General features: G+C 37.3%; 1 protein-coding gene across 6 annotated transcripts in view; it reads left to right on the plus strand.

The window, feature by feature from the left end:
• The first annotated feature begins 22 nt into the window (after positions 1–22).
• TRDMT1 (tRNA aspartic acid methyltransferase 1) overlaps positions 23–12,956 on the plus strand; it is a 30,825-nt gene continuing 17,891 nt past the window's right edge. For 3 of the 6 annotated variants that reach the window (XR_003256945.1, XR_003256946.1, XR_003256947.1), the window contains exons 1-3: positions 23–130; positions 8,842–8,951; positions 11,449–11,525. Coding sequence is in view for 3 of the 6 variants with exons in the window: in XM_026087141.1 (XP_025942926.1) it covers positions 67–130; positions 8,842–8,951; positions 11,449–11,525 (251 nt within the window). In the remaining 3 variants the exon portion in view is untranslated. Of the gene's footprint in view, positions 131–8,841; positions 8,952–11,448; positions 11,526–12,956 lie in introns of those variants that run through there. The other 3 variants (XM_026087141.1, XM_026087142.1, XM_026087144.1) reach the window with 2 other exon arrangements.

A 12,956-nucleotide genomic window follows, 5' to 3' on the forward strand; every position in this document is an offset into this window, starting at 1 on the left:
CGGAACGGGCGGGCGGCGCGCGGGGAGGCACTGGCAGGGGCGGGCCGTGGCGCCGGCTGCTGCAGAATGGCGCCGCTCCGGGTGCTGGAGCTCTACAGCGGCATCGGGGGGATGCACCAAGCCCTGAAAGGTACCGGCCAGTCTCCGCCGCCAGCGCCTCCTTCAGAGCTCGCTGCCGCCGCCGCAGCCCGACCTCGGCCCTCGGGGGCTGGGGGCGCCATCTTCTCGCCAGGACCCCGACCCGGAGGGCTGCGGAGGCGCCATCTTCTCGCTAGGGCGGGCTAAGATGGCCCCTCTGCTCTCCTTCACCCTCTGCCCGCCCGTTCATGTCGCCCCTTCCCCGTCTTGCACAAGCACCGTGTGGGAGGGAGCTCAGGGCTGGGAGGGAGCCCCCATTCCCTCCTCCCCAGCCACGGAAGCAGGTCAGAGGCGCGAAGATGGTGCTATAGCGGTGGAGTTGGTGTTGAAAGGAGCCAGSGGGAAGGCGGTCTCACAGGCCCGGCCTGATGTTAGGGGGCTGCCGCCGCTGTGCGCCCCAGAAATGGAGGGATGGGGGCGATGTGAAGGGATTAGCAGCTGTTTTTTTGGCTGGCAGTGTGTTTGTGTTAGTGGCCTGCGTCTGTAATCCCAAAGGGACACGCGGCCTGCTGGGCAGCACCAGGTGCCCAGGAGCGTCATGGCGCGGGAATTAGGGATCCGCAGCCCTGCTTGGCTAGTGCAGCTGGTCCCTGCAAGGCTGCGCTTGTGCTGCTGAATCAGCCAGGTACAAATGGGGTGGGGATCATGCAGGCACACGGTGCGATGGTTGGCCAGATTAGCCAGTTTTCCCTAGGCGTTCATGCAGACTTGGTGGCACAACGTTAGGTGAACAGTTCATATGTGATCCCACGTAAGCCTGGCAGCATGAGGTTAGTTTATACCATTTCCTGAAAATGAACAGGTATAGTGAGTTCACACTAGATTTTTTTGATCTGGTACTGGGAACCCTAGAGCTGAATTTGCTGAATTGTTAAACTATGGCCTGGGTGACCTTCCGCCAGTCTTATGGACTCTCCATGACTTGGCTTCCCCAAATAAAAAATTAAGTTAGGGCTATTGATCTCCTCTGTAAAGTACACTGAGCTGTGTTATTGTTCTAAGTACCAATTTCAGCACAAATCTGTATAATTTATGAGAACCACCGTAATAATTTTAATCTTAACTACAGTCTTTCAGATACTTAAGTCTTCATAAGCTTTGACAGTCCTTCTGTTATACTGCACAACAGAGAGCATTTTCTTGAAACATCAAGTCAAAACTCATCTTGTTATTTTTCCAGTGAACTGTTTATTATTGAGAAATTATGCTTACAGAGTAGAATCTATTTATTATCATTCATTTAAAGCATACTCTCAATTTGTAGTGTGGCATTTTTTCTGCTATATATTTTTGTGTATTATATATACAATATATATAATATAATAATACATAATATACAATATATACAATATACATATTATATATAATACAGACACACGCACACATATATATGTATAAAAAAAWATGTAAAAATGTTCAACATACCAAAAGTTACCTAAWTGGTAATTGCAAGTAATCCTAACCACCTGTTTTAGGAATGTATTTTCCTTATTTCTAGAGATATCCTTAGAATAGTAAGAGCAAAATATATCTCTGTAAAGAGTTGTAGATTTTGGAGTCTTTATGGAATGAAAAGAGAGTGTTATATGTTGTATATAGTGTATATAGCTGTAACAATGATACACTAGTTATGTTTTGTTTTCTGGTAGTCTTGCTGTTAATGTAATAAGGAGCTATGTTATACATGATTTCCATAGAAAGTGAACTGATTCCTGAAACAGCCCCCACTGTAGTCCTGCATGCAGCTATTTGTCGTGTGTTGGTGTTTGTATGTGTGGAACAGAACATTGCCAAATGTTATCTGGCTCAGTTCTTAACATAATAATAGACATCTTGTGAATGCTCTGTGGTAATTAAGAAATTTTAATGTCACATGTGATATCCTGTGGCTATCAATCTCCAGCTAAAAGAACACTGTTTACGATAGAGCACAGCAGAATACTTAAAAGATTGAGGCATATTTTGAATGTGGCCTGAGGAGATCATCAGAATATTGTAAACTTGTATCTGAAAGATACACTGATTGAACAATGCCACAACAGATAGCTGCTGTGCGTGAGAAGGCTTGGGTGCGTATCCCACCTTTATATCTTGCACAGTATGGAGGGTGAAGGAGTATCCAACATACTCAAATTACTTCCCAGAAATGGCAGATTTCTTTCCCAAACTTTCTGTTTCTGAAGTTGTCAAACAATTGTGTCACGGTCATTGCATGGTTGTAATTTACCTTTCTGTTCTTCTGGGCTTATATTTGAAGGAAGAAATTGCAATAAATATTACTAGTAAGGCTGAGATTCTTTTGTAGTGGTACCAGTCAAGGCAGGTGGAGGGACTGTTCATAGGAGACTTACATTCTTATTTGCATAAATAACCCTGGATAGTACTAAAGTGTTAAATACCAATTTAAATTTGTGCATCAAATTGATACAACACAGCATCACAGTTGGCTWAACTTATTTTGAATCTGGCTGCTTATTTTTCTGAGAACTGTGTGACAAGAAACACGAAACTCAGCCCGTAGGCATTGCATTGCCYTATTTCCATGACTCTAAAAAGTGCAAATTTTACACTTCTAGATGAAAATCTTATTTTTAATGTTGTTAAAACTAATAACCAGGCAATTGGAACAAAAGGGTTTTATATTATTTGCACTGAATTAAATATTTAATGGCAGGTCATTATATAACACTGGTTTTGAGATGAATTGCATTCAGGAATACTGATACAGTCAGGCATTTTGATCCCTCCTGTTTTCTCTTTTTAAGTCTTTTAGTCATCTGGATTCAGTTTTTGTAAGAAGTTTATAAAGAAACAAAGTGAAGGCAAGGGAGATTTAAATGTTTGCTTTCATGTGGTAATTAAATCGGAAAAGTAAATGTTTCTTTGTAAGTACTTTTTGTATATAATAATAGGGTTTCTCACATGTTTTAGACCTGTGTATATACATGATACCATGGTACTTGAAAATGTCTGTGATACAGTTTTTTGGATGTCATTTAGCAAATGACAGATTGTTTAGCATCTTCCATTTAAATTAAGTATAGAAATATTGTAGAGGCTTTTTATATATATACAAAGTTTGCAAGAGAATCCCCTATTTCATCAGTGCTTCRTAAACCAGTTGCATGAGAGATGAAGATTATATGTTGTACTTCATTCTCTTAATGTGGTTTCTAATAAATGTATACATCCAAGAAAAGATAATACAGAATTTTAGAAAAGAAAGTATAGAATCCTTCAGTGGCAGCCTTCCAGAAAATATATTTATTCTATGAAAGGGATTCTACAGTTCTGGCAAGCTAAGTGTCAGTGTTTGTTCCTGTCCACATTAACACCCAAGTTATATTTAGCAGAGCTGGTCCAACTTTGTATTTTTCTGTGAAATTGTCAGTTTTTCCAGTTGGCTGTAGGTATTTTCTAGGAAATCTGATGCTGCCTTTGCTGCCTAGGTGTCCTTTTCGGCTGTGAGCTTTCAGAAAATTAATTTCAGGATTGCATGTATTTGAATTTGCAGGATGAGGAAGTTTCTGGTTTTGGTAGTTGTCATTAAAGTGGAATGGATTTGTCATCAAGGAGTATATGTTTGTTTTTGAGATTGTAATCTTACAAGCTTAAGGTTTAGCTTTATGTCTCCGCTAGGAAATAACTGAATTATAGAAAATTCACAGAGATCTATATCCCAGCCTTTCTCTTAATGTTATGGGGAGGGTGTTCGTGCATTGCTGAATCAGGTTCTTTTTGACAATGGAAAGAGGGTTTTTCCTAAATGTAGATATTAATCCAAAACTCAAAAAGAAAAAATTCTAGGGGTTGTCTAGCTCAGTGCTGGTTACCTGTAGATAATTCAGCATGTGCAGAATTTCTAGTTTTAGAATTTGACTCCTTTTTAATGATATATTAAGTTTAATGACAAAAACAAAATTTAATTTAGAAAACTGAGCTTGATTAACTTCAGAAGAGGAATCCTGACAAACCTGAGATTAAGATGCAGAAGTTTCAACTTTTAGACTTGTAGTTTGTTCTTTTACTCTATATTCCATGTTTCGGGCTGACTTTGTTTACGTGTATGCGTAAYTGTAAATATAAGCAGGTGAATATTTCTGTCAGGCCAGTGAGTCTGTTCATATTCACATGCTTGAAAGATTGAGGCAGCTAAGAGGTGGGAGTGCGTCTCTTCCCTTCTTTCCACCCTGCACTCCAAATATTGGAARCTATATAAAGATAGATGTTTAGATCACATATGTCTAAACCTACAAGATTACATAGGGTTTGCCTCTATATAAAGTACAGAGTATCTGCATTGAAAAATGCAATTTTCTTTTCTTTTTTTTTTTTTAGAAAATCCATGACCACAAATTCTTTTCCATAGCAACTTTCCATCAAATAAACAGCCTGCTCTTCCTCATCCCAAACCAAAACAAACTTAACATGGCCTATTAATTTAGGCAGTTTTCCCATGAAAAGTATATACCAGGTCTCTGCCACAAGCATTTATAGTCTGCCAGGTCACAAAACCAAAACATTTCCTGCTCCCCCCACACCCCCAGAAAAGCCCCACTCAAACCCCTTTGTGCATAAAATAGGAACAGACAGGTTTTTTAAAGTATTGTGATTTTGCAGTGATAAATTTAGTGATAGTTTTCCTGTTTAACTGTTGCATTTAAATTTTAAAGAGTGAGAGTTTGAGTCTTTTGTAGCCTGTCTTCTGTTTGTTGTTGTTCGTTTTATTTGATCATCTCACTGAACTGTGCGTCGTAATAAACTGATGTGCGTACTAACAATGAGCATAGCTGTATTCGGTAGGAGGCAACACTGGCAAGCAGCTATGAATTTCAGCACAATGCAAAATGGAGGTATTACTTATTTGAGCAAGTTTTTACAGCTAAATTCTTTATTATAGAATACTTTTAAAATATAAATTTACATGGTTTATACTGCTGAGCATGCACAAATTGTGTATGAACAGAGCAGGGAAAAAAATTGCTAAGTATCCTGCAGGAAACCAGTRTCAAGTTTACTGATAACAGTGTTGACTGTAGTCATGGACAGCCTAATCACTGCAGCCCAGAGCTGACAACTCAAATGAAATCTTTGCTGCCTATTTTAAAAGGAAACTGAACTGGCACAATATGTGGCTAATTTTCCCTTTTCCCTTTTCCATCTGTTTCCATATACCTGTTAGAACAGATAATTGTTTTGGCTGTGATTTCCCAATACACTGAGATCTGCCAAGCTGTGCCCTTGTTGTAATGCAATGTATTTCATGTGCTGTGTTGACACTGATGATTCTAGTACAAAAGTACAGTGGTGAATATAAACAGATCTATGTTAATTTAAGGTCTGGTAGAAACACATGACAAGGGAATCAATGCTTCTGAAGTGGAAAAGGACAGATATGCTGGTGTCAGAAATTTTATTTTCAAGGTTTCAAGATGATACCCTTTGGGTTTGCTTTTTTGAAACTGGAAGCTAGCACATGCATCCTATCTTCTTTTTGTTGCGAATGTTGCACCTTTCAGATCATTACAGTAGTACCCCTTTCACTCAAGTAAATATTGCATGGCTGAAATGGCTTGCAAGCATTGTACATACAACAGAGTAGAGAATTGGGGACCAAGGTTTAATTGCTGCTTCTTTATGCAATTTAATTAGCAGTTACAGAGTTTCTGCTATGTGGATCCTAGAGTTTTTAAGACTCAAGTGCAAAATCAGTACCTTTCTATTAGAGTGACACACTTTTGAATTCACCTGATACCAACCAAGAGAGAGCATTATGATTTAGTCTGCCTAAAAATAGGCTGTCAGACCTCCCTCCGTAACTTCCCCGTCATGTTTGTAACTTCCTTTTGAGCACTAGCATATCTTTTAGAAATATGTTGTCATGGTTCAAAAACTTTGGTGATGAGAAATATTGCAAATCAAATATCCCGGCAGCTAATCAGTTTCACTTGAAAAATATGTCTGTTTTCTTTAGTCTGCCTAAAATTAAATTGTTTTGTACATAGTTGTAGTTCTCTTAAAGTGGCATGTTTTGAAAATTGGACTTACTCATTTTCCAGATGTCTCCAGAGCCATGTTCRTTTCTTTATTGAAGTTGTAGTAAGTTTTTTGGGAGAGTACATTTAACATCTCGCTAAGTCAGAAGTTTGGGGGCATTTACATATTTCTAAGTTGTTTTTATGCCAATTTGGGGGGAAAGTTAAAGATAGTCTTGATTCTTCAGTTCATTCAGTTATTTTTAAATAATGAAGAAATATAATTGCCATAGCAGGATTGTTATCAGAGGTAACAACAAAACTACTGAAAGGTCAAGAGAAGCGTTCTTTACATAACTTTCCCTTTCCTAGTGTGTGAAATTTACACCAGCTTTTCTTTGTTAGGCTTGGTGGGCTAGGTCTGCTTGTCTACTCCAGCTCCCTCAYGCTTTTCCAGGGTATTTCCACAAAAATATGCTTGGTCAGCTTTCAGAAGGAGTCTGGAGCTCCCCAGTACCCACAGCTGTTCTCTCAGAAGGAGGAGAAGCTTTGAAAACATACCAGGTCTGTGAATTAGGAAGAGAGGATGTTGGATGGAAGAGTTTGGGAAAAGTTGTTGTCTCTTTTCAGTGCACATTAACAGTTTAGGTTTAGTGGTTTAGGTTGAAAGTTGTATTGCAAGGGTTTCAATAAACTATTAGTTATGTGCTCTCTTTCAGTATTTCCAGACATTCAGGCCTATGAAAGTCCTCTGATGCAAATCCCTGATCTTTCTTTTTTCTTGTATATATGGAGGAAGAGATTGGAGTGATGGTAGTAAAATGGATGGACATCTGAATCATGAGTTGTGAGGGAAAGCGCAGTGTCTGCTTTTCCAATTGTAATTTTTAAACTCTATGTTACTTTAGATAATAGTTTCARATGCTTGATTTTTTTTTAATTCTTTTTCTACAGTGTCTGGACCCCATGGTAGGGATCTGCCTGTCAGAGCTGCATGTCTTAAAAACTGAAAGAGTAAATGAAAAAGGCAGTCTCTTAAACAGTACTTGAAATTTGTTTTCATTACGTAAGTGTTACAGGTTTGTTTTAGGAAGATGAAAGGAAAGTATGGATTCTTGAATACGCTTGTAAATTTAGATAGTCGACCTGCTAAGCTGACGTTCTTTTCACACTAGATGTCAGTGTTAACATACCTGTTCTGTAATCTCAGGTGTAGTCATTCTGTTGTCATTATGGATATACCTATGTTTAATAACTTCAGTTAAAACTTATGGTCAGAATTTCAAGATGGTAACTTGGGTGTTTATGGTGTTTATGTAGACCTTTAATTGGTGGTCATCTGTAATTTTTTTCTTGTAAAACTTGTATTCTTTTTGCCCTGTATTGCACCAAGCAAACACAGGAGAACTAGGTTGATCTTTGCTAAAATATCTTTCAGATACTCAAATTTCTCTTTCATCTTTGTTTGAACAAGATAGGCTTGAAAACATGAATGGTCAAAATGGTAAATGGATGTTAACTACATCACTCAAAATTAAATCCTTTGGGACATTGTACTTGGTTTTTCATCCTCTCARACTGTAAATGATTAGTCAGCTAGCAGTAATTTGTAAGACTGCTAGTGAGGTCCTTTGTTAATGTGTCACTTGAAGATGTTCTGAGACACTCAAAGGTATATGGCCATTTGTCTTGTTTGTTTTGGCTTACAAAAATTGCTTGTGTTTAAACTGGGGCTTTTTAATGGTGATGTTAGTGTAGACATCYTGGTGTTGAAGTTGGCCTTGTCTAGCACAGGAAGTATGTTCACTGTTTTCTGCCTGTGGTTATAACAGTGACCTCAATGAAGGTACTATCGTTAGTAATAATGAATGGCGTGGTGCCATGAGTAAACTAAACAACATTATTTTTATGTTTTATGTTTCTATAGTATCTATTTTTCTGTTACTGTATAAACTAATTATCACTGACTTAAATCCTTTTTAGTTTTTTTTTCTTTTAGGATTTTAGCTGTTAGTAGATTTGTTACTCTTTTTCATTAGTGCACCCAAGAAATCAGAAATACTTCCTTTGCTATCAAAAGACAGGAGCTGCCAGATGTTGTCCTTCAACATACTTAGTAGTTTTGGGACCTTGAACCCAAAGCAAGCAGTGTTTAGGTTCAGGGCCCAAGTTTTATTGGAATATAAGCACAAACTGTTTTCAGGTCATTTCTGAAAGTTTTAGTGCAACAGCATACATACCTGGAACCCAAATTTATTGGTGCTGTTTTCTTAAAATGAGAAATAGTATGCTTCTAAAATAACACATTTGGCTTCTATGGAATAAGTTTTCATTAGTGGCTGAGAATCTCAGTCAGTTGCTGCTGGGCTTGGCGGGTTGACTCAGGCCCCRTTCCTCTAGCTAAGGAACTCTGTTGTCGCAGAGATGAGCTGCGTGCGGGTGGGAATACTGTGGAAATACACCCTGTTTAGAGTTTGTGTGTGCCAGTATACAAATTCAGACGTGCACAGTTAGCTTCCCATTTTGGATATATAAGGAAGAGAAGTATTGACCATACAATTAGTAATGTGTTATGTATTTCATACAAAGTTTTAAAGGCAGCACATCAGAGTTTGATCATGTAATTTCTGTTTTATTTTTGAATATAGCTGTAATGCGGCCGAAAGAGCTCATTTTTCTAGAGTGGTAAAGCAAAGCTACAGTTTTCAAATTCCTCTTTTAATTTTAGATAGCTGCATGTCTGCAGAAGTTGTTGCCGCTGTTGATGTGAACACTCTTGCCAATGAGATTTATAAACACAACTTTCCCAGCACACCATTATGGGCAAAAACAATTGAGGTGAGTAATGAATGTTTTTTCTCCTCTAGTCTGGCATCTCTAGAAGTAAGTTGTCTCTTCAGCTGCTTACTGCATTAGTAACAAGGAGAAACAAAATACATAATTTATGGCATTAGGAAGATAGCAGCCTTACAGTAACTTTGATTTCTTGCACTGTGGCTGCTTTTTGAGGTAGAGGCATATTCACACTGGGATCTTCTCCTGAAAATCTTGATTACTGCATCAGGAGAGGTTATGTGAATGTCAAGAAGAATGCTTATCAGCTCTAAAGGAATGACGAAAATCATGTTTTTAGATTAAAAAAATATTTTCATGTATTTAAAAAGAATTTAATTAAATCAGTAGGAGGCATGCCTTCCTTCTGCAATTATAGTTGATCTCAGTAAAGCACAGGAAAATATACTGGATGGGACAATCTTGCATTTTTTGTGGACTTGGAAGATCAAATGTTTTAGTAATTCTGTCCCTTGTCCAAATTATTTGAAAAAGAACTTGGTAAAATTGGCCCCTATTTTAATAACCCATTAGAGCGGCAATCTAGTCATGGTTTTCCTTGGTGCAGTTATAAGTTACTGCATACTTTATAATCTCCTTTTACGGTTTTACAACATGACAGTAAAAGATACTGAATTTCTTTTAAGATACCAGCTTAAGTAAGAATTAAGTAGGTGGCTAAAGGTTAGCTGCTTATTCAGCACTTAGTAATAACAGACTAACTGAAGATAGCTTAGTAACAGTCACCTATATGTCATTATAACAGATAAGAGCAGATTGCAGTCAGTAAGACCTTTAAATGTATTAAAAAAAAAATAGCAGCTTTTGTCTTGTTTCTGTGGACAGTTATGTTACATTTTGCTATATAGATATAGCAGAAATACCTAAACATGTAAAGGAGTGATTTCTTTGTCTAGCTCGTAGTTACYTGATCATTAGCTTTCTCATCTCCTATTGGCCCCTTAATATGTGACCCTCTGGTGTTGCTTAAACTTTAAGATAKAGGAACTTTTATATCTATAATTAGTTTGTACCACAGACCTTATTCTTTCTTTTTTGAACAGAAATGCTTTTGCATTGCTTTGTGAGATTTTTACTCTAATGAGTACATAGGAGTTCACTACAATGTTCCATGAAAAGTTTAAGAGTTAAAATCCATCTGTCTAAGGTTAACTGTTACATAAGACATAACACATACCATATACATAATTTTCTGTGTGTTATTTATTGTGTTCATGGTGAATTACAGGTCATGGATTATTATCTAAATGTTTCTGATATCTCAAAACTACCACTAAGCAAACAATTTTAATCTATTCCTTTAAAATATATGTATGCGTGTGTGTGTGTGTTTTCTTTATTTTCCAGTGGGAAATAAATCTTACCATAAAGTTAGGAAAAATACCCTGAATTTATTTCGTATGTAATGTGTTTTTCTAAAATTTGTCTGCAACCTCCGTATACTGTTGTGAAAAAGTCCTGTTTCTTTTTGCCAAAGCTCACAATAAAATTACCACAATTTTGCTTCACAAGTCAGTTCACAGAAAACCTGCACACAAAKACTGCAAAACAAAAACAACTGTATCTTCATTCATATTAAAAGAGAATTTGTTTGAGGCTCTGTTCTTTTAAGGTCTTCTGAAAAAAATCTTATGTTTTCACTTATTTAGATTTTAAGTACTTTCCAGGTGTGTAAATGCTTAATCTCTGCATTGCTTTGCTGTAGCTGGGGTAGAAATAGGATACAATGCTGAGGATAACTTCTTGGTTGTTGGATTCATAGAGGGACAGATCGGACCAAAAGCACTGACTGAAAGAGTGCGTCATGGCATTATTTGGTATGGTAGCCTAGGAGCTGTGATGCTGTTTTGAGGCTTATCTGCATTTACATGGTCTGGGTGGGGAAGTCTCCTCAGCTTTCATGAAGATCTCCTCAGCAAAGCCCTTTTATTCGGTCTTTGATCAAAGACCCACAATTTGGACCTGTATAAAAAATTATCATGCTTTTTTCGGATCAGGTTAACACTTGAGCCATTTTTCTGTTCAGATGTTTTGTCGTTTGAGAAGATCTAACGTTTTTTCACCTGTTTTTGGTATTTTAATAATTTTTGAGGTAAAAAGACTTAATGCCTGAATAATGACACTTTATTCGGCAGATGGATGGGGAGAAATCACTAGTCAATATTTTGATGTGATCTTTTGAAAGAACCACGAACTACCACCTCTTTTCTGAAAGAGTGATTAGATAAAACAAGATTGTGTATGGATACTGAAACGATCAGTGGTTTTGATTCATTGTCAAAGTAGTTAATGCATATCTGCATTCTGTGGTTTGCCAAGCGTTAGGGAAGAATGAAGGTATTAAGTCAAATGGGAGATTAAGGATTTTTTTACTAGATGGATCATATAGTGGAAGTAATGGGATAATTTGGTTTTAAAGAAGAATTAGAAGTATAGTACAATTTACAACCCCCAAATTTCTTTTCTTTCCCCCCTTATTCAGGGCATAACACTGAAAGAATTTGACAGATTATCTTTTGATATGATTTTGATGAGTCCTCCCTGTCAGCCATTTACAAGGTAGGTATAGCACCTTTGGAGAAAAGTGCTGTGGTTACAACATGTTAGAGTGGAACTGTTTTCAAGAGTGAAACTATGCGGTTCATCTCTGTATCTTTGTCTTTACAAGTAAGAATGTTGTGGCCCTATTGACCATGAGGTTTACTGAAGTGGAAGAAATGCAACAATTTGAATTTTAATTAATGATCGTCCTTTTTTAATGCATATTTTAAGTCAATTAAAATGAATTAAGCTTATCACAGCCTCTAATTTATACTTAGTATTGCTTCTCTACCAGTAAAATTCAAAGATTTTTCCCTTTATGTGTGCTTTCTTTCCCTTTAATTATCAACCTGATCTTTCACTGGGATAACTCCAGAAGGAGAATTGGAATTCCTCAGTTTTATATGTGACTAAGAATGGAGTGTGTTCTTATTTGTACATTGAAAATTGCACATGTGTACAAATAGTTAATTCTGAAGAATATTCCTATTTTAGCCTACATTAAGAGGATCAGAGTCTGGATATACACATAGGTTATGTTTTCTAAATTTTATATATATCATGACTTTGAAATAATTTTGTGGATGATGGAGACATCTTTGCTGATTAAGAACTGACCTTACTGGGTTCTTATTTCCCAGATAAGTTTTAAGGTCATATGTTTTGACAGCAGTGATCCCTAATAGATCAGTAGATCATGCAGAGTAGCAGCTTCATGAAGAGTTCTGTAGATGCTGGTGGAACTGCTTGTGTGAAAAAGTGTAACTCACAGGAATACTGTAAGATCATAAGAAATYCCTCTGAAGAGATGCTGATCTTTAAAAATGTGTTTGTGTGAAACGTGATGTATATAGGAGTCCCTCCTTCATTTTTTTTCCTAATATGATGAGAAGAAAACTGTGCTTGAGTAATCAATTTAGAGACATGCCAGTACTCTTCTACCAGGGCTTTATTCTTTTTAAGACCTGATACAAATATAAGTTAGAGGAACACAGGCCTGAAGTAACTAAGTCACATGAGCTGCCCAGCTTAGTGTTATGAATTTGGTCACGTAAGCAAAGTTATTCACAAAGGGCTAAATCCTGCAAAATTTGGGTAGTAAGGCTTTAATTCATAGAAATCATCAAATATATTCAATGTAAAATAGCTGGGTATTCCCAGGGACTTCAGTGAGTTTTCGTGTGCGTTCAGAAGCATCAAGGGTTTTGCTGGATAAGACCAGAACACTCAGCACTTTGCAGACTGGCGAGTGAGTTTCATTACTGAATGCTGTCAATTCTAACCTCAATTTGAGCTGATGGATTTCAGGGCAGACTTTCATTTCTTAGAGCACTCCTTAGGACGCTGCTCCCGTGAGCAGGTCCTCCTATCTGGACATGATGCCTATGCAGAACCCCTTTCAAAACTCAAAGTAAAAAGCATCAGCATTCTGTAGAAAAATGAAAGTCA

Source organism: Apteryx rowi, unplaced genomic scaffold (genome assembly GCF_003343035.1).
Source record: "Apteryx rowi isolate R43461 unplaced genomic scaffold, aptRow1 scaffold_704, whole genome shotgun sequence".
NCBI lineage: Eukaryota > Metazoa > Chordata > Aves > Apterygiformes > Apterygidae > Apteryx > Apteryx rowi.